Below are 23,328 nucleotides of genomic sequence, written 5' to 3'. Positions count from 1 at the left end.
TAGACAAAAAAAAAATAATAATAATAATGAATTTAAAAAAAGAAATCGACGAAAATAATAAGGATCGAATTCTCGGTACGAGAGAAAAATGCGTACGTGCGGAAAAACGAAAAGGTGGAGGCAGAAAATATATATTTTTTATCGTAGCGAGACTCCGGTGCGATTAGCGCGACGACGAGGGACGGAGAAAGGCACGCTCCGGATTGTTCCCCTATTTTTTTTTTCCAGTGCCGGAAGGTCAAATCGCCGCGTATACATGTATCTACGTAGGGTAGAGTTTTGGCACTATCGCCGCGGTGGGTTCGAGAGTCGTAATAAGAAAAGCGAAGAGGAGGAGGAGGAGGGGAACAATCGTAAGGATCGAAAGAGGGGAAGAAGGGTGAAGTTTGAAAAATCGCGGGTTGGATAATGACATGCCAAGGGCGAAATTTACATGGATGGGTACGCAAAGTTATGTCGGACTCGCGATCGGAAGGGGAAGAGCGAGGAAAGCAAAGGAGAAAAAAATGGGGAAAGAGCCGGTGATAAGATTGTGTAAAAAGTGAGGGGGAGAACGCGGTGGTGGCCTCGCGCACGACGAATGTGAGTTTGGTCGTTTGGACCTTTTTACACGAAAATACATTCCCGAATGAAGAAATGAAAAGTGAAAAAAAAGAAAAAAAATAAATAAAACGTTCAAAGTTATAATCTTTTTTAGTTCCGTCCTCGCTTCGCTCGAGCCGCGTTGTCGGTGGAAGACCTTCTAGCAATTTTTTTAAAAATAAAAAAAAATACAAAAAAAAATAAACAAAAAAAAATGAAGGATGGAGATGAAAAAAAAAAAAAAACATTTAGAAAAAAAAATACAATGAAAGGCGAGGTGAACGATGAATGCGATGTAAGGATTTATTACTAAAGTTGTATACTCGAGAGCGATGCGAAGCGATGACAGAACCCTACGTATTACTATATCGTATTATTAAAAGTAATATAATGTGGTGGGCGATAGCGTATTAGTGTTATACAAATATAATTGACTGCAATGGCTAGACAACAATTGAAAAAAATCGATAATGAAACAGATGAAACAAACAAAAACACAAATTAATAAAAATATGATAGTTTTAAGAGTAAACGACAAGGATATACACGAGTCTAAGGAAAAACGAGATAAAAGTTTGTCCCAACTTTTCCCATCCAATCGTCCACATAATGTAAAATTCATGGCAAGAAAAGATATCACGATTTCCTCCCGCCATGTATAGAGTATGAGATTTTTAAAGAAATAAATTATTTGGTATTTGGTTTCTTGAGGTGTTAGACACGGAACGAGAAACAAATGGAATTTAATAAATGAAAAAATTAATATATTAATAAAACAAAAAAAATGATAAATGATAAGATATAAGAATTAGTTTATATATTATTATATTTGACTTGAGCGAGAAACAGCGCACATTCAATGAATCAAATGGTATGCAATCGACTTACTTGAAACGATGATTTAGATATTACGTATTAAAAAGTCATTCGTAATCATGTAATCTATTATAATCAACACTATTACTATAATTATATCGCTATTATTATTACGTTGACTTTATTATTATAATTTTTATTAGTTATGAATTAATAATCACTATTATTGTTATCATTATCGTTGTAACTTGACTTTTTTTTACATAATCTTAGTCCTGCACTCACTTAAGTACCTATAGGTATAAAAATCTATATATTTTATATTGATATAAAGTACTAATAAATTATATAATATATATCACTGTTATATTTATATAATCGGAATAATTTTTTATTTGTTGTATAGTGATTGCAAAAACTTTGATTCGATGAATAATGTAACTTCTATTTTACACATAGAATTACATATAGGAACGAAAAAAAAAAAAAAATATTACAGCAAAACATGCCCTAAGTGCGTCTCCTCGTCTTTATATTTATGCATACGCACATACAGACATATGTATAGATAGTAGATAGGTCAAACAAATTGATTGTTTATATTTTGTATTGCCAATGAAGTAATAATTATACCGAGAGTAAACATCAAGATCATTTCTTGGAGCATGTCTAGTGGATTTTTTTCATCTACAAATAAATAAGTGTCATCATAAACTGGATAATACAAAAATGAGACTAGTTACTTACTTACTTTCTATAAAAAAAAATACTGCATACTTTTTATCTGCTCGACAGCTCTAAGCTTGGAACTTTGACGTTTGCTCTCGGAGAACAATATCTAACGTTCGCAATCACCTCCTTAATCTCTCTATATACCGTTAAAATTTGTTTCTGTTTTCTTCTTTTCACTTCGGGATTGATAAAGATGAAGAAACACATGAAATGAAACTATCATCCCACTTTCTCCTTCGTTCCTCGGTTTTCAAGTTTTTATTATATTTATCCTAACAACTTTTTTAAACGAAAAACCCAGTTCTGATCTGACGGTATCTACTATTCGTCATGTGTTTATATCCCTTCGATATTATACGACATTAAGTAACGAAGAAATAATACAAATAAATTATATGAAGAGGTAAAGAGAAGAAACGAGCAAATGGAATGATAAAAAAAAAAGTAAAAACGAAACAAAAAAGAGTAATGAGAATCGATTTGCGCGCCTAATGTGATATAATATTGTCAACAAAATATTGCAAAAGTGAAAAAAAACAAATAGAAAAAAAAAAGAAGAAAAAATATGGTAACGATGAGGTATCGCGAGCAAGCAAGATAAAAAAAAAAGAAAGAAAAAAAGATTGAAAGAAATTTAACACTTATGATAAATGAATAGTATAATAATTATATTTATGAATAGGTCGATCGTTCACCACGATTTTTCGATTGATTTTACTAAATAATAAATAACTCTACCGATTACACTTATATCAAGAAGTAACGAATACCTTACCAATTAACGACGAGAATGATTAATGAATAATCGTAATACTAAATAAAATACTATTTGTGATTATGTAATGGCAATGACTTGCATTAAAACCGGGTCATGCAATACATTTTGATGATGGAAATTCAAATAAAACAAATGTAAATCAAACTAAAACAAATATCTTAGACTCTTCTTTTATTGTTGTCTCACTTAAATCTTCTTGCTATACATATTTATATATTTATATACATCAATATTTATCAAACGCTTCTTTTATAACTTAAATTTGTTATTCTTACAAGAGTTGCCTTTTTTTATAATTTTTTTTTCCACTTCTCTTTATCATCATTAATTTTGCTTATAAGTACACAAAGTACAAAATTGATTTGCTAGAATTTTCGTTCTCGTACGAAAGAAAGTCAAACCTGTTAAAAAATGAAATGAAATGAAATGAAATGAAATGAAAAAAAAAAAAAAAATTAATTCGGTAACTCAGCGAGCGATAGCAGTAACTTTTTCAATAATTTACAGTACATCATTTTATGCATAATTTACATTTTTTTCCAAAATTTTTTATGATTCGCTACCTTAATTTTTTTTTCTTTTCAAAAGCCATTAATTTCTTTCTTGCGAGTATGTAGGTCAATATTATCATTCCTCTGGAGAAGAATAATGCTCATCCCTTATCCTCCGATCCTTCAAATATTAGCGTTCACAAGTTATGTACCATACTCTCGAGCCACAGTTACATCGAGAGTCTTCGATTTTAACTGCTTGCTGCCTGTTTGTTCATATTTATATCGGAACGTTTATATTACAAATACATTTTATTAGTATATTAACGAGATGGACTTCGAGGTAATACCAATTGATCGAAATATCTTTGCAGCTTTTGCTATATTTTAACATACCGAATTCAGCCTAATTTTCATGAACAATGATTAGTAAAATAATTTCGAGCAATTGGAGACTAGAAGTAAAACTGAATAAAAACCTTATAGTGAATGAAAGTAGTGTAATGCCAAGTAGTAGCATATATAATTTTTCTCTTTTTTTTTCATGACGTCAATATTAATTATAATTTGCTTAACTTGTCTTTATGTCAATATGATTCTAATTAATTAAAGAAGAGAATAAACTGCGCTACATCCTTCTTAAATCTTTTGCTTTGAAACGATTAAAAAAGTAGACGGAGGTGAAGCAAAAAGAAAAGAACAACGAAAACTTGGTCGTTTGCAAAAAGTATATACCTCCCGAATCATCCAAACCAACTTCTTCCTCCTTGAAGCTCCAACTTCTTAGCCTTTCTGCCTCTCTCTTTCTTAACACTGATCAAATAACCCTTAACTTACTTCCTGTAGTACTTTCTCGTTTGATGCGTCAGTTATTCAAGAGAGAGAACTAACTGACTCTTTCTATCTGTCTGTCTTTTTGCCACCTTTCCGTTTTGCGAACGTGCAGATGACAAATAATAAACGCTGACGATTGTTCTGATTAATTTACAGCTATTAATAAGCTTGCAAGTTGCGCGCGAAAAGCTAGTATGAAGGCAAAAATCGTTGAACGTGAAAATAAAAAATAAAAATTGGTTATCAACCATAAGTTTATTTATTTACGCTATTGTAATTATTATCTTAAATGTTGTGTGCTATTGATTTTTGCAGAGTAGCAGTACTGCCTTTTCGTGCATGAGCAGCTGTTTTGTTTCTATGATTTATTTTTTTCTCTAAATTTTAGTACATGTAATTTACTCACTAATTTGAATTAATTTTCCTTCTTTTTTTTTTTTTTTTTTGACAAAAGTAACAATGTGATTATTTTTACAGCCATAGGAGATGGGGCTTTGAGCAAGCGCATGAGAATTTTCACATGTATTTGTACATATTTCTTATTTTTTTGTAATAGATGTATAAATATTAATATACTTACATGCATACTAAATATATATATATTTACCAACACTAAATTCTTGCTTGTGTGATCGAATGCAAATATGATTAGCCTTATTTTGAGCTTAATTAGCTTTAAAATGTTTTTCTTTATCCTCTTACAAATCAAGTTGATGAGAATTGAGTATAATGAATACCTAATCTAATGTTTGCATCGTTTACACAAGTAACTTACACTAACGTGACACAAAAACAAAGAATAAAAGTGTACATTACACGGACAGTGGACAAGACGACACGTAAAATTGCACCCTCGTTGATCATTGTTTTTGTATGTCATTCGTATTCGTTTTTTTTTTTTTTTTTTTTTATCATTTTCATTTTTAGTAATTGTCTTTGTAATCTTAGAATTTATGAGGTCATGTTTTGAACGTATTTGTGAATCTATTGTGTCGAGGATTCTCGAAGGTGATACTTTTATGTAACAATATAATTTACCACAACACTTAACATAAAAATATCCCATAAATTTATCACTTTCTAAACTGCTTGAATGTCTTATCGATGTTGTACACAACTTTATGGGATAAAAAACTCTGTTAAAATGTTAAAAAATCATTTAGTTTTAGCTGATTTTTTACAAATTTCATTCTCGCTTCTCTAAATTTATTTTTGTTTCTTTTGTTTACATTTTGTATGTCCAAACATGTATAGGACAGATTAGGATGTGGATTTGATGATAAATCAAAAAGAAAAAGAAAAAATGAAAAGTAGATGATACTGTTGCGATAGGAAAGGACAAATTTGCTCGCTTGCATTGCAGTACGAGAAGAGATTCATGTGTATAGAATATACATCAGAAACAAAAACACAAAAACTACAAGTCATATAGATAATATCATTTGATACGTACACACAGACCTTCACATCAACTCGAAAATAAAAGGAAAAACACGTACACACGAAACAAGTTGCAAAATAATAACACCAACCACTTTATTAATACTTGATATTAACTCAATAATAATATTAATAATCCATTAAAATAATGTGTTAAGACTGAATTTAAAAATTAATAAAACTGACGAGTACATACGAGTTTGCGTCACGTCAACTGTCAGAAACAACGAGGTGAAATTAAAATTTATTATATTTTAAATTGGTTAGAGCATCGGAAAAAGCTTGCACGCGAAGGGATGGGACGCCAACAATATTATAATCATCCGGACCAAAATACTTGCATGCTGCATTTTCTCACACACATTACACACGCGCGCTGACTCTCTTGTTTTTTCTCTTTACGCTAATGTCTTCCATTCTCTCTGTTTCCCCAGTAAAAATACTATCCTCTTTGGAATGTGGCTCAAAACCGCAAGCTGTATCATTTGAGAACGTTAATTTTATGTATTCCCTAAAAGTGGTTTTATTTTTATTTGTTTTTTTTTTAATCATACTTTGTATTTTTTTTCAATCCTTAGTTTTTGAAATTTTACTTTTGTAAAGATTTTTTACCATTAGTTTGTCGTTTATCAAATTTTTTGTTTCAGTTTTTATAAAACTGCTAGTCTAAACTGTAAAAAAACAAAATCCGAATCTTAGCAAAGCTATCAGTAGATTAAACGTATACGTAACCATATGTATTATTTCCGCAGCCAGCCGTGCGTATGAAAAAATCCGCTTATTATATCTACGTAAAAGCTCTTCTGTCAATGTATCCACGACTCTCTTTGTTAAAACGCTTACGTAAAAAGAGGCTGTTTATATCTCTCGAATTTGATTTGATTTTTTTTTTTTTTTTTTTTTTGTAAAAATCTGCTCCGTACATTGCCCTATGTATACACATTCAATGACCGACTATATAACCTTGCCGATTTCGCCTGTGTACGTGTGTGTAATATTCGAGCATATGTGAATTCTGTGTGTATTCTCTAACTCTCGCTACAGTACTAACCAAAGCCTTGCCGTGCTAAATTTTACATAGTAGAAAAAAAAGCAACGAAGTGAAAAAGCAAAAAAAAAAAAAAGATATAAACACACAGCAGTACTGCGATATTTTGTACAGCTTCTCAAGTAATATACGTAATTGTGTGCGCTATGGCAGAAATGTATCTTCATTTTTTTCATTTTTTTTTTTTTTTCTTCTAACAACAAAGCGTAAGGATACAATGTTGCAACCTAACCCTCGATGCGCATAACCATTCTGTGATAAATGTTGTAAACTATTAATACGAAAGTGCTAACGCGTTCCTCGAAGGCTTGGGGAGGAACGGGAGCCTCCTTACCTTTTCTGCTTGTCTGTTCTCACACTCTGTAACACCCTCGGCTCCTTCACTCCCATGTAACTGTATACAACAACAAACCCCACTACGATGTAAGCACAAACTAGAAGACGAAAAAAAAAGAAAAAAAAATTCCTTCAACCCTTCCGAGCAAAGCAGTTCCACGATACGTTTACCTTGTAAACTAGTGCCCAAACTATCTCTATTTCAGGCTGCTACTCTCTGTTTGTACATGTATGATATCGCCATCCCTTTGCAACTCCAATCATCCGGCATAGACTTTGCGTACTTGGGGATACACACGCGCGCCGGGAGACGAAGGATCCCATTGGCCCTTCGACGCCGCGTCTTGGGAATAGCACCGCGCTCGTGTACTCTGGTCATCTCTAACTAGCGAGTTCCGATGACTGCGGGCTCCGAGGGTCTCTGAATATTTGTCAATGGGCTTTATGGATGATGCCCTCGGCTCTCGTGCATTATTCCTTCAATACGCGTTTCATCGAACAATCACGTGGTTTTCGAAATTGTCTCGGTTAACTCTTTTACATTTTTCGTGCCCTAAATTAAATCGTGTTCACAACCCCACATTCCTTCCTTTGCTCATCCACCTTTCGCACACCATGTACAAACTTTGAGAACAAGTCGAGTACGGCGTAAACTTGCCTGTTTCACTGTACGTGCCAATGTTGCGGTGCGAGATATTTGGCCGCTAATACACTCTCTCCCTCTTCCTCCGTCTATCTGTACTATACAGTTCTAAAATCGACGTGGATGCGCCGCTCCACCGCGAGATTAATGCATAACATTAGCCGGATCTCCCTCCTTCGTGCCACCTGTGGTGGGTATCGGTACATGCTATATATGTACCAGGACTCCTATACCGTGTCTGCGAAATTGACTGGTCAGCCTGCAACATACATGAGTTAACATCAGGGTGTGCATATACGCCTGGAGGGAGATGCGTTGGGCTAATAACGATCTCGTAATGGCGTGCACGTAGCGTCTATGTCACGTTTCCGCTCCTTTTTTTGTTCTCAGTAATATATATATATATATATATATATATATATATATATATATATATCTCTTTGTCTCTGTCACCATCACGTCATTTCAACCCTGTACGCTCCTTGTCCACGTCATTTCAGCTGTGTTCAGTACATACATTTGACAACTGTGTATTACGTTGCATATATATACTCAATATAGCCGGTCTGCACCGAGACGGGAAAACGTGTGTTTGACGGCGTGCTTGCTTTCTTGCGTCAAGAATATCAAGTGCTGCGAGACGATGAATGTCGATTGAATCTTGGCTCCTTGTGGGGGATGCTCAAGGAGAATATATCGGCCTCTTCTTGCTTACGAATCGTTTAATGTGAATTTTTCGTGTAAATCCGCGAAAGCGAGCCCATCCGTTGTTTTTTTACCGGTGATCGTTAAAATGTCTCCGTGTATGCGTTTTGTTCCCCCTTACATTATGTGCTTCTGTTCCGCATCACGTGCACTGTATATTTTCTGTTCGCGTGTTTTTTTGTGTTTGTCATCGGATGCTCTGTCAAATGCATTGTTTTTCTTTCTTGGTGCAGCCGAAGTTGTTAAATGCAAGACCAACAATGAAAAATTATAGAACAACATCGACAACAACAATGTACATTAAATATATAGATAGTTGATCATCTGCATTTGTTTTTTACCTTAGCTGTTCTACTCTAGGCTATTAGAACATTAAAAGTAAAAAAAAAAAAAAAAAAAAAAAAAAACCAAAAGAGAAAGAGTAATAGTAAAAGTAAAAGAAAGAAGAAACAAAAAGAAAAGCTAAATTATTACTTTTTTTTTTTTTTTCTTTTGTAAAAAAATATACTGCTCCCTATAGATCTTAGTGCCCATGCCATGCGTGTTCGCTCTTGCTGTAGGTATGTCGCGAGTTTCAACGCGGGGCGTGCAAACGCGGCGAATCGGAGTGCCGGTTTGCGCACCCCCTCGAGACGGTGCAGGCGAACGAGGACGGCTCTGTGACGGTCTGCATGGACGCTGTCAAGGGCCGATGCAATCGGGACCCCTGCCGCTATTTCCACCCCCCTCTGCACCTTCAAGCCCACATTAAGGCCACACAACCTCGGGCTAGCATTGCGGTAATGCATTCTCTCTGTCTTTCTCTTTCTCTCTTTTCTGTCTCTTTCTTCTGTCTCATACTCTTTTTTTTTTTTTTTTTTTTTCTAACATCGTTTTTTCTTTCTTGCATCCTCAATCCTCTTACTCTGGTTCGGCACTGTATTCCGATGCATCACAATATTTTATAGTATTTTACAAATGGAAACTTTTATTTTGTCAATCTTAGTTTTTCACTTTCATATTTTTTTACCTTCAAAACTCTTCATGACTTTGTAAAATTAATTTATTCACCATTAATATTTTTACCTTTAGACTTTTTTACAATTAAATTATTAACTGTGTAGTTCTTTTTTTTTTTTAATTTTTCAACTCACAGTAAAATTAAATATTTCCATAAAAAGTAAAAACTACCCATTACTATTTTATTTATTCACGATGAATTAAAATATCTTTAAATCTTTAAATTTTTTCAACATTACGACCTAGTGTTTTTCCTTATTAATTTTTTTTTTTTTATTATTATGGTTAATCTTTTACTTTAGTAATATAAAATGTACCAGAGTTCCCTGATTCTCCCATCCCATTTTTAAGCATCATTCATGTATGATCTATTCTAACGACGTTTCAAATTTTTCTCTTAACCCTAAGTTTCTTTGGGTTTGCTTCGACGAAGCTTTCGCTGCTGCGCTGCTTTTCGCCAATATCCGCAAAGACTCTCTGGCTTCTCTTTCGACCACATATAGCTGAGTCTCCGTAGTTTTTTGTCCGTGTTAAAATCGTACGAGAGATATTTTTGCACAGCATCCAGAGGACGGTGGAAAAAAAAATCATGCAACGAAACTTTATTGGCTAAACGTTGCGCAGTGGTCTGTGTGTGAATGCGTGTGTGTGTGTCAATTGCTACGCCGATGGTAATTATATCGAATGACGATTTCTATTGTTTGTTCGATAGAAAATGTATATACTTTCGATTTGTAGAGGATTATCAAGTTCAGCGACATGGTTACCTCGGTATGTTTGCCTTACATCTTTATTTAACTCCAACTCTTCCACAGTATCACTTACATGTTGTCCCTCTGTAGTATCTTTCCCTCCCCCCCTCTCTTTTTCTTTCTCACTCAATTAAATTATAAATCCTAAGTATGTTGCTTTTGCGTTTCTGTCATCCATTTATATACATTATACTCTCTCTTTATATTATTACCATAATTATTTCCTGTTTGGCGTAATATACATTATCGTAGTGTTTGTAGTGCGTAATGTAGTCTTATCAAAAAAGCCAGTATTAACTTTTCTTTATTTTTATTTTTTTTTTTTGTCACCGTCACCACTGTTTTTTCTATTTCTCTCTTTCTAGCAGCCTATCGCAGCTATCCAGGTGCAAATATTATTACTATTTATTACTATATATTTACCAATAGACGCAATATACACCAATGCCATCGAGATAAACATTTAGAATACATGTGTTCATTTATTTATAAATATATTAACGCTCGGGTATCAATGTACCTATGACCTAGCATATAGATAACTGTATAAATAATGCTGTTACTCCATCCTGCGACTATTTTTTCGTTTTTATTATTTATTTTTTTTTTTTTTATTATCCATTCACGTACTTGCTCCATTCAACCTTGGCTTACTATTATTTTGTGAAATACACGTTGTGATGATTGAAAATTAAAAAAATTGAAGCAAAGATGAGATGGAGCGGCTACGCCGAATTGTAAATTAAAAGCAAAGTAGTGAATATAAATATATACACACACGTACCATATATCTCTCTGTCTGTCTATCTTGTCTATATAGCCATATCTGTCTCTGTCTCGTACGGAATACATATACACTCATGTACGACACACAAACCTGCTGACAAGCTGTGCTGCACGAACCCCGGCTATTATCAACCCTGCTGCTGTTTGCTGACCTACACAAAGCGCCACACTCGAAAATTTATTTTTGTGCATTTAAACTTCGAAGCGAAGAAAAAAAAAGAAAAAAAGAAATTAGTTACCTATGTGAACGATGTAGTAGCAACGTAACACGATATATGGGTGTTTGAACACGTGGTGGATGTTAATTAATTTTTTTTAGGTATACACGACACATAAACTCTAAAGTAAAATGAAAGTACGTATACTGGCATCACCTAATTGGCTTGTAGCATCATCAATAAACGTAATCAATGATAATTTAACACAAACACAAAATTTCATACTCGATTGATATAACTCTGCTCGAACTCATCTCTCACTCTCGATAAGTTTTTTTTATTTTGTATCTGCTATCGGATTGAAAGAAAAGAACATTGGTTTTGTATTTTATTTTTTGCATACAATTTTTTACTTTGTTTTTGCTGGTACATTTTTTTTTTTTTGATCATCACGTACAGAGAAGGCAGCGATTTATTTTTTGTCCTTACATTGATTTTCTGGATCGACAAAAAACTCTCATCATCGAAGAACTCGACGGTGGATCTCAATCTTGAGCGCAAACATCAACGGAATGAGAGACAAAAAAAAAAAAAAAAAAAAAACAGAGAGCAAGGAACGCGTGTGACTTTTCAAAATTCATTATAGACTCGTCCCGAGTGAAGTGCACATTCTTTTTTTATCGAACCGGACGCAATATAACGCCACAGACGGACACCACTTGACTCGATAACTATTTTTCGGATCGACTGCTGTAACTCGCCGGCGACTTAGAAAACAAAGCAAAAAAAAAAAAAAACAAAAAAAAAACCCGAAAAGAAAAAAAAAGAGTCGCTTTCAGCAACGTCACCCGGAAGTCAACGCCACGTCGAGAGAGATACACGGGGGAAGAAAACTCTCATGGATTGCGGCAGACCAGCTTGTTGGCAGGGAAGTTTCATTTTCTACAAGTGCTTTTCAATTCCAAGAGGGTGCATCGTGCTTCTGTGTATAGATACATACACACCGCCAGTCGAGCTCACTTTTTTCTCCACTCCTTAGCCGCCCCCCTTTTGCCTTTTTCTCTTAACTTTTCTCACCCCCCACCCACCCCTTCTTCTTTAATTAAAGTTCATTTCACGAACGCGAAAGAGGAGAACCAATGGCCAGGAAAACGAGAATAAAAACAGCGAGCTCGTTGTTATGCATGGAAATTCAATCCGCCCGCTGTACAATCACACCGTATTTAAATCAATCCGCCGTGTTTCTCCCGACTTTTTAAATTTTTTTATTTTTCAGCGTCAGTAGCAGTAAAAAAGTAAAAAAAAAAAAAAAAATAGAAACCTCGTTCGTTCCATTCTTTTGAATTTATTTTGTTTGTTTGTCCTGCTGCTGTTGTTTTTTTGTGAGGGGGGTGGGGGTTGGAAGGAGTTGGAGGACTGAGTAAACCCGCTCGCGCGAGCTCGGATAATTACATGCACTCTTTGGGATTGCAACGCTACTACTACTGTACTATATACTCTTGGATGTTTGTCAAGCGTTTCGTGTATACCTTATACCTGCTACCACACCTCCTTTGTACACAAACACCCGATGATTATACATATATTTGTATACAAATAGTGTACGCACAATCTCAACACACATGCACACTCACAGCAATGTCGTTACACCCTCGAGCAAGTCGTATTTTCTAGATTTAATCTAATACTGTACTTTCTACGGACTCTATTATATTTGTATTTATATATACATATATTATATGCGTACATGTTGAGACATTGTGTCCCTAAAACAAATACGGCTGACTCTTACGAATACACATTACATAACACGTACATCCAAACTTTGTAAATACTGTAAACGTGCACTCAAAACATGAAGAGGTAAAAAAAAATTAATTGTGCAAAATGTCTTGTATTGGCGATCGCAATTTACCGTCACTTTTGGGAGCTACCTAAGCGGCTTTCTTTTACAACGAAACGAATCATAATTAAGAAAAAATTTCTTCCACAAAGAAAATTTGCAAAAAACTTGGGAAGAAAGTTGTTACTTTCCTACTTAGGAAGCTGTCTGAGTACAAGTACCTGTTTAACCTTGCGATCGCCAGTACGTCGCAACGTAAAAGAAATATCGTCTCGAAGACGGTCTGGCATCATTCATCTCCATCTCTCTCTCTCTCTCTCTTTGCATTCTCTGATTTTGTCGATTTCAGGAGCAGGCCCGTATAATATAATGTACCCGGTCGAGAAACGCTAGATCAGCAACGTATCATTTTCTCACTGTCGCCTCTTCGCCTAACCCAAAAACACTCTTCTCTCATCGCACACCCGGACTCGTCTTCGAAACCGCGGCCAAAGAAAGAAAGAAAGAAAGAAAGAAAAAAGCCGCACCGCTTTTCTGTCTCCAAGCCCCGTCTTCGAACCGCTGTACTCTGGTATAGGGAGATAATCTATAATGCAACGTGTGCCACTCTCTTTTTCTCTTCGTCTCCTGTCGCGGTGTATTGTGTATATATACACGTGGTGTGCTCGCGAGACTTTAATTTCGCCGAGAGCAATTTGCAGGTTGCCGAGCCAAGAAACTCGCCAGCGGCGCTGTTGGAGGACGAGAAGAAGGAGGAGGAGGAGTCTATTTTATCTCGCTCTACACTCTGTCGCTGGTGCTTGCCGATGTCAGCGGAAGACGAGTGCAGCCCTGCGAGAGCCTCCCCTTCCTGTGCCTCTACATATATATACATATAATTCTCTACGTCTCTTGTCTGATCTCCTTTTGCTTTTGCACTTACTAGGCGAAATTTTCCTCCACATCCTTCCTACTATTGTACATTTTCTCCCACCTTTATATTATATATTGTTTTACAAATTATGAGATAAAAAAAAAAAAAAAAAAAAAAAAAACCATCCCGCTCGAGGCAGCAGCAGCACACGCTCGTAATAACTTTAACTTTTCAGAGCTTGCGAGGCTGCCGTAGGCGCAATGTACGTTATCCAGCAGCTTGAACAATGCGCTCCAGCACCAGCAAACTCCTCGTAGACGATAAATCGCTATTAGATATACATATTTATTTAATTATTATACATTTTCATATGTACGCGTGCAATAATCTCCCATTACTTAACGATGATAGCGCCTGCAGTAACATGTGTCACGTGCACTTATCATTTTATTGCTATCATTATTATTATTAATATTATTCTTATTATTATTATTATTATTATTATTATTATTAATTTGTTTTCTTCATTGCAGTTGAGTTTGCGATTAATCATGTACTCATATTCACGTGTGTTTTTTTAGTCAGATATTTTAGTTGTGCAATATCATTACTAGATTGTTATATCATTGATGTGGTTTTATTTTGCTGTACATACATGAAATCATGCATAGATGTAACATTTATTCACGTGGTGTAACAATGTGCACAGCCGGAGATGCTTTCTACACGGGAGATCGACGCACGCGTCAGACGCTTTTCTTCATTTATGTTTTAGTACATCAACTCTATATTGATATATCTTATCATCTCACTCTTGTGTGATTTCACACTTAACTTTTTTTTTTTTTTTTTTTTTTTTTTAATAATATAGCTTTACATGATTGCGTGCAACTCTTGTCAATAATATAATAATATACGTTTAGCGAGTGAATCTGCATTTTAAATATTAACACATAGACTCGAGCTCGTTCATTTTCGTTTGACAACGGACTAAAAATATAATTACGTAGTAGATATATATTTTAACCATGTATTGACTCGATTATTTTATTGCGTTAAAACAAAAAAAAAAAAATAATAAAAATTTTTGTTACTATTACTGATTGTTATATTAGTACCATCTATCTCTTATTTATCGCCTATAAACATTATTTATTATTGTTATTGATTAAATATCGTAGCCTCACTCAACTTGTATTTTTTTTTCTTTTTTGATTTTCTTCTTGCCCTCTCGCCTGACGATGCTTCATGCTTGCTGAAAACAAAAACAAACAAAACCTACGTGCGCTTCGCTACCTGCCAAATTAACGCCTGTGCCGCCCGCCCACTGCCATCGCCAACGCCGCCGCCGCCGAAACCATGACGAATGAAACCAAAAATCACTCTCGGAACGTTTGAAAAAAACAAAAAAAAAAAAAAAAAACATACTCAATCGGATTGAACGGAAAAAACGCAATTTTAACGTATACGGAAAAAAAAAAAAAAAAAAAAAAAAAAAAAAAAAAAAAAAAACCATGAAACGCTTGCTCTCGCAGACGGCGGCTATGCCGATCGCCGGGGCAGTCTCGGCCAACGCCGTACCCGGAGGACTCCAGAATGCCAATATGGCGAGCATCGAGCTCGGCAAGAAGCGGATGCGCGACTCCAATGATGATCTGCTAATGGTACCACTGCTTATGCATGTTTAAGCTTTTTTTCTCATCGAAAAGAAAAACTACCGTGCTCGCGTGGTTTTTCTTCTCTCCCTTATCTTTTTTTTTTCATCGTTGACAGGCTGCCTCGAACATCGTACCATCTATTTTCTTTTTCTTAACTCAAGTTTAAAATTAATTAACTAAGCAATCGAGCACATAACTGTATTGAAACGGTACTCGAGGCAACCCTGCGAGTAGCTAGTACAGATTTAAGTTACAACTATGATTACTTGCGATTGTAAATACACTGCAGAGCGCACTTCGAGCTCTTCACTGGATTTTGAGGCTCTATATATTTTGCTTCGCGAAATCACTGTATGTCTCTATTTGTACCTACTTGTGATCTATCAGTCACTGCTCTGCTTTTTCGTGAAAGTACGGTTTCTTTTTATTATTGTATTTAATTTATTTTTATAGTATAAATATATCATTTTTTAGCTCGCATTACGCAGTATCTTTGCAAAACTATACGTATATACCACACACTGTTTGCTTTTGTCTATATACATATAAAGACACGTGCCAAAATTTGTGTCAAGCTTTTTTTAAGTCCGATCGTTGCAATGTTGTCTATTTCGAAGCTTTTACGCCTCGTAATGTATTTATAGATCGCTTAACAAAGTTAGTTCATTTTGTTTCTTTTTTTTTTTTTTTTTTTTTTTTAAATTATTTTACAATTCCCGGTCACTTGACACTCATTAAGATAAATAAATTTCAAGTGGCTGCTGAAGAAAGAAAATTCAAAATTTTTTCAACTCCTTTAGCTTGAAATAAGCCGAAAAAGTAAGGCTGTTCATTATAAATCTTGGCTTAATACCACTCGTATTTCATTAGATTACGTATATTTGACTGTTCAGCGTAATCATTTTGTTAATTAATTTAAAAATACGAGTGTAAAGTCACATTTTCATATGATTTCGAGAGCCATAATGCATTTTGTTGTTAAAAGCTAAGTGAAAAAAATTATGGCGATCGAATTTTAACAATTGAGAGCTTGCGCCGATGATGCATGTTGTGCTTACGCGACCCAGAGGTGATGGTGAGATGTCATCTCCTCATGACAAGATTCTCCGATAGAAAAAAAAGTGCTATTAACTTTTTTCTCAACGAAAATCAGCGACATTAACTGATGTACATCCACATTGGCACATGAGCCTTCAGTCATAGCTAGCCGTCGTTTAGTGACGTGACGTGTCTGCCATCTCAGCACCGTAGATCGCTTACATATACACACATCATATTGCTATGTATATTATATATATAATTTTTTTTTTATTTTGTGCCAAACAATTATTTTTCGTTAGAACTTAAATATTATATCGCGTTTTTTTTTAATTTCACATTCAAATGTACTATTTTAATTTCAGTATCACACTGTGCAAAAAAATTTATGTTTATGTACAGCTTTATGACACACGTTTATTTTTTTCCGATTTCATGATCATAGAAACTATTGTTGTGGCTAAGATTTCGATGATAGTTTATAAGTCAATGTGGTTTTTGTGCACATCCATCAGCTTTTCGTCAATATTTTTCTCGTCATGCGTTTCGCGATAGTAAGAAGAAAAAAAACTCAACAAACCAGCTTAAAAGCTTTCGCATCTCATGTCGCAGCTTCAACACGCGATCAACTCTTTTATAACAAGCTTTTCTATTTGTCATCTTAAAACAAAAGTTTTTTTTATAAATTTTTTTTTTTTTTCATTTTTATTTTTGCTTCTGTCATTGTTTCTTACGCTGCTACATACGTAGATACAAGTAAAAATTAATATGATCAACATTTGCTGCACCACTTTGTACTTCTATTTCTATTTTCTGCGCTAAGGTACCATTTTTTCTGTTTTTTACTTGTAATATCTTCCATCACTGACATTTGCGCTCATTGGACTGTTCACTGCTTTTGATAAAAGAAGAGAAATAAAAAATTTTTCGGGTCCATTAGGTTTTATTTATTTGTTTTTTTTTTTTTTTAATAAATTAGTCAACGTATAGACTCTTGTGCGCGATCGTCGATCGGCCGTGATTACATTTGGAAGTACATGTAAGGAAGCGAAAAGTAAGCATCGCGATTTCAAAACTGCTGTGAACGTGATGTCCAAAATCGGCTACAAGACCCAAAAAAAATAAATAAATAAATAAATGCTGATTTTTCTTATTAATTGTTTCAACTGCTGACAAATTTTCTCTGCATCACATACACACAGAGATATAGAGAAACAATAATTTGCAGTTTGATTAAGAAGGATGCCTCGTCGTTTGACAACGTCGCTGCAAGCTGCGTCATCGGCACAACTTACGTACACGCACAACCAACGCGTGTACGACTACCCCCTCATTGAGATTTTTTTTAGCAACTGTACAGCCACGAGCGATAAAGGAATTCTTTTTCTTTTTTTTTTTTCCCCTGTTAAAATAAAACATAACTTTTTTTTTGTTTGACTACTCAAAATCTCCAAAAAAAAAAAAAAAGAAAACAAAATGCAATAACAAGAAAGTAACGTCTACCAACTCATCCTCTCTTAATACCGAGTTGAAACCAATCCTGTCTCTGTTGCAGATGGACATGAAGTCTGTCGGATCGCTCTACTACGAGAACTTTGTAAGTGCCAGACTAAAAAATAATAGCAATCATTTCATTCCCGTCATTTCATGAAAGTAAAAGATAAATAAAAAAAAGCATTTAGTCGCGCTCTCATTGTTACATCATAAAATCCAGCGGACTGTTTTTTTTGTGGGCAATCCAGATTCAATTAAAGCATGAAGAACAATCGAAAGAAGCAGTCCAAACACGCTATTCGATTTAGATCCTTTTTCATTTATTTCTTTTTCCCCGCAAAACACATGTATCAGCGCTCCTTCGAACAGGAACAAGACTGATTATCATTTCCATCAAGGAGGGGGAGAGGCGAACAAAAGAAAATGAACACACAATAATAAATATATCTGCATACACGTGCTCTCACGTGAGCCTGGAATGATCTAATTCTCGGGCTCTTGCCTTGACTTTGTTCTTACAGACCTTCCCAGGCATGGTACCGTACAAGCGCCCGGCCGGCGACAAGTCCGGCGTGCCGGTTTACCAGCCGACCGGCGCGACGACCTACCAGCAGTTGATGCAGCTCCAGCAGCCCTTCGTGCCTGTGTCATGTGAGTACACTGGAACACCACCCCTACCCGCCCAAAACTCGAGTCAGTCGGTCGTAAGCGCCGCCGCCGCCGCCGCCGCTGCCGTGCAAAACTCGATCCAGAACCAAGCGGCCGCCGTTGCCGCCGCCGAGGCTAACGGGATCCTCGTGGATCCGAACAATCCGCCACCCCCGCCTCCACCGGCGGCCACTAACGCGAGCAACGACGCCACCGGCAAAACATCCGCCCCGAACCACGACTCCTCCGAGCGCCCCTCGTCCGCCGCCCCGAACTCTCACGAGCTTAACCACACGGGCGTCGCGTCTGCCGCCACCGCGTCCCACCACCACCACCATCACCACCACAACCACAACCACAACAACCACAGCCAGCTGAACCAGCACCTCCAGCAAGCCCTGAGCGCGGCCGCCGCGGCCCACAACCCCTCGGTCTCCGCCATCCACTCGCTGGCCAACTCGATCGCCGCGAGCCACGCCGCCGCCGCGCCCACCCTCAACTACACCATGGCCAACATGACCAACATCAACGTCCTGAACAGCATCGGCATGGCCTCGAACCACCACTCGGCCCTCGCCGCCTACGACCCCGCGGCCCTCGCCAAGGAGGTCGCCCAGAAGAACTACGCCAAGGCCATCAAGCTGTCCCAGCAACAGCACCACGTGGCCGCTGCAGCCGCCGCGGCCGCCGCGGCCAACCAACAAGCGGCCGCCGCCGCCGCCGCGTACGGCCACGCCCATTACCAGCTCGGCTCCCTGAACCCCCTCAACTACACCGGGGTCGCCCTGAACAAGCAGGCGGCCCTCACCGCCCTGCCCGGCCAGCATCAGCAGTCCCAGCAGCCCGGGCTCTCGGCTGCTGCCGCCAGTCATGCCCCCCGGGCCATCATGACGGGCCTGGGTGGCCTGCACGCCGCCACCGCCTCGGGTCTACCGGCGGGTCTGTTGGCCTACCGGCCCTCGCCCACCGCCGCTGCCGCCGCGCCCCTCAACCCCTACTCGCTCGTGCGGCACCAGCAGGTCATCCCGGCGAGCCCGTACGCCGCCGTGCCCGGCTCCACGTACGTCCAAGCCACCAACCCCTACGCGGCTCTCCAGCAGATACACTCCCCGGCGACTATCTCGGCCCAGCCAATGCCGTCCGCTGCTGCCGCCGCGGCTGCTGCGGCCGCCGCCGCGGCTGCCAACTCGGCGGGTGTGATTGTCCAGCCATACAAGAAGATGAAGACCACGTAAGGGGCCGATGAGGACGACGACGACTGCCGGCGTTGCCTTTCTTTGGTTTGATGCGCGTCCGACGCGGGAGTACAGTTTCCATTTTCTAGTCAGAGTCGTCGCTGAACAGTGCCTTATCGAGTGGGAGCGGGAAGTGCTGGTGGTGGTTGTGGTGGTGAGGAGGAGGAGGAGAGACGCGGATGACAAACGGCGGTAGACTTTTCAGATTTTTTTTTTTTTTTTTTTTTTGCTAATGCACGGTGGGCATGATGCACGGTGAGGTCGTTTTCGTCTGGGCCATTGTTTTCTTTTTTTTTTGTTTTTTTTTTGTGTTGCCTAAAGAAAGGAGGCGTTAGAAGATCGGGTTGACGAGTTTTACCGGGATAACTTAAACTGAATGCTGGGTTGTCTTTGTGTAATACGTAAGGTTTTTTTTTTTTTTTTCCTTCTTTTTATAGATTGAGACGATAATCGCCGTTTGTTTTTTTTGTGTAGTAAATAAGTTTTATCTTTGTTTTTGTCAGTCTAGAGGTTTTTCACGGTTTCCAGGGGGTGAATCGTGATGGGGTTTGAGTGGTGGCGTTATTTTTAACATATCTTTTATTAGGTTATTTTTGTGAACGGTAAGCATGTCCCTTACAACAATATGTACATTTACCTAAATGTGTATTTTCCGGATACAGTGTGTTACATTTACTTGAGTTGTGTTTTTCAAACAAGATTTTTAAATCGTGAGACGTGGGTGACTATTTTTCTATCGTTCTTCTTTCACTGTTTTTCTTAACCGTATCCGTTCTTGCATGTTATAAATTATTATTGTTGACTTTTTTTTTCTCTTTTTTTTCTTCACTGTCGTACAAGTCAATCTTAAAAAATATATATATACATATATATATATATATTTTATCGTACCTCACAGCGTACTTTGAATACTAACTGTTAAGGTTAACAAGATTATCGGTCCACCCGGTGATCCCCAACAAAAGAGATAAAAAGTTTCGTTTTTATATCTGATTGTTTCCTAGTTACACCTTGCCTCGCTCGTGAAAGTGCAATTTTCACGTGGTTATCGAGCTTTTTTATTTTTATTCCCTAATCGGGTTTGATTTATCTTTTATTTTTTACGTAAATATTTATTTTAAGCGTTAAAAATATCGTGGTCGTACAAATGCTTTGCAAGCATTCCCCACGCGATCTTCGATTAAAATTGTGAGAGTTCGATCGGCCCGACGTTGATAACTCGATATTTGCTATACGCGTTGTGGTTCGCAATAAAACCTGCATTTGATGAAATGAAAAGTAGAGAAAATTGAGAAAAAGAAAATTCACGCATTTCTCGACACTTTGAAAAAGAAAAATAAACAAAAATTATACCCACATGACTCACATCTTAACGAATGACGATAATTTAATTACAATCACAGCGTCACTGGCAGCTACATTGTATTAATAATGAGTTATACAAATATGCACGTACGAATATGATATAAATATAGAGAGAATTTATAACTATGTATTTTTTATGATTTCATATCTAGAAAAAAAAAAGGTACGTGAAATCGGCAAAAGTTAAATCAGTAGAGCCGAGAATTAAGTGATGCGTATGTATGAGAACGAAAAAAAAAAAAAAAAAAAAAAGATTAAGTGTTGTCATTGTTCGTTGATGCGTATATAAGTTTATTATCTTTATTACTACTATAATCATGCCTAATATAAAAGTATACACTAATTACTATTATTGATAATATATACTAATGATAAATACCTAAAATATACATTTTTGCGATATAATACATGTGTAATCATTACTTTACAATGATTGAGTATAAACGATAATAGACTTGTATGAGAACCACGTACTTGCCAGTGATTTGAGTCGTTGGAATAGAGTCGCGTGATATGTATATAAATCTATAAAATTTATCATTGCACAGGCAAAGTGTGCGGAAAAAATCAAGCGCATTGTGAGCGATGAATCAACGTGTGCGCGTGCACAGCAATGGCGGCGGCATCCAACGCGATAATCCGTAAAAAAAATTGGCCAGCCTACCGGAAGTGCCACTCGCGCCTTTGTTCCTTGGGCTGGAACGGGGGGGGGGGGTCGAATAATCACGGGGACGAGAACAAGAAGAAAAACCAGCGGTGGAGCTCCTTGTGAAATGAAAAGCGACTCTTTTGCGGACTCGCACAGAGAAACGCACAGAGAGAGGCCTATTATGCTTGCTAGACTCGGTTTTGTTTCGTCAAGTTGAAAAATGCAAATTTTTTAAAAAAACCGTGCTACTCTTGTCTTCCATTGAACGAAAGTGCTACACGCGTTGTTGTTGTTTTTTTTTTTTTTTTTTTTTTTCACGCGTAAGAAGTATTGTTTCATTTTATTTTGTTTTCTCAAGTCCGCGAGAGGAAGCGCCGCTTTTCACGTCGCTCGGAGATTCAAGCGGATTAGAAGAGACCCATTTTTATTGTGATAGCATACGTAGCCTGTAAAACCACCGTAAGCGCCCTAAGCACACGTAGATATAATTTAATGTTTTAATTAAGAAGAATAAGGTCGCTGATTTTGAAACAAAGTAACTAAGCGAACGCTAAAACAAGACGAGTCAACCGATTTCGTGGTTGACTGTAACAGAAGGGCCTTGTATGATGAAAAACGATTATTATTATCGGAGCGCGGTTTTTCACAATGAATAAAATTCCTAGGCTCCTGCGGAGCAGGGGCTTTTCTTGAATATTTTTTTTTTTTTTTTTTTTTTTTTTTCATCAAGCGCAAGAAGATAAAAATGAAAGAAAAACCGGATGGCGGTTCCTGCGAAACCTTTATATATTAGAGAGTATAGTAGTGTTAAGTAAACGAGGGTTTGTTAGGTCTAACACGTACTTTTAATGCCCAAAACCTTGGAATGATTTTTTTTCATCTCAACTTTGAGTTGAATAATTTCTTGAATTTTTTTTTTTAATTTAATATAAGTTTTTAATGTTTGCGAGTCTAAATGTTTTATCGCTCGTTGCGGATGTGCAATGATTTTTGCCAATAATAAAATTTTATCGCTATTTGATTTTATTTTTATTTTTTTGTAAACTATTATATGTTTATGTGTATTTCACGAAAAAAAATTTTTAATTAGTAATTCAAATTTTATTCTATTTAAAACGTAGTTTAAAACTACGGTTGACTAAGCTGCAATAAATTGCAATGTTTGTTTTAGAAAAAAATTGTTTTTACTTATTGAAATGCGTTGATTCTGAAAAGACGCGTGGCCAGCTTTAAGGTTTTACTTGTGCAAAAATCGTACTACTTACTGTATTAGAGAAAGTAAATAAAATTTTTTTTAGAGTAAATAAAATTAACGAAAATGTAGACACTTAAAATAAAAAAAAGTGAAACAACAAGTCAAGCGCCAAGTCGAAAGGTTTTGGGCATAGAATCGAGTCATATGTCACAACGCGCATAGCGAAAGTGCCTTTTCTTGCACTTGACAC

At 36.8% G+C, this 23,328-nt stretch overlaps 1 protein-coding gene across 1 annotated transcript in view; it reads left to right on the top strand.

The window, feature by feature from the left end:
* The window catches only part of LOC106636959 (uncharacterized), a 243,682-nt gene extending 223,813 nt beyond the window's left edge, over window positions 1-19,869 (top strand). The window contains exons 6-8 of the mRNA XM_014349523.3: window positions 8,966-9,184; window positions 18,048-18,089; window positions 18,508-19,869. Coding sequence (XP_014205009.2) covers window positions 8,966-9,184; window positions 18,048-18,089; window positions 18,508-19,869 — 1,623 coding nt within the window. The remainder of the gene's footprint in view (window positions 1-8,965; window positions 9,185-18,047; window positions 18,090-18,507) is intronic.
* Window positions 19,870-23,328: the final 3,459 nt, after the last annotated feature.

Source organism: Copidosoma floridanum, unplaced genomic scaffold (assembly GCF_036245765.1).
Source record: "Copidosoma floridanum isolate Cflo_tuat_1 unplaced genomic scaffold, Cflo_Japanese_pri ptg000019l, whole genome shotgun sequence".
NCBI lineage: Eukaryota > Metazoa > Arthropoda > Insecta > Hymenoptera > Encyrtidae > Copidosoma > Copidosoma floridanum.
The sequence above is the reverse complement of the archived record's forward strand: the minus strand, read 5'-3'. Positions and strand labels throughout refer to the sequence as shown.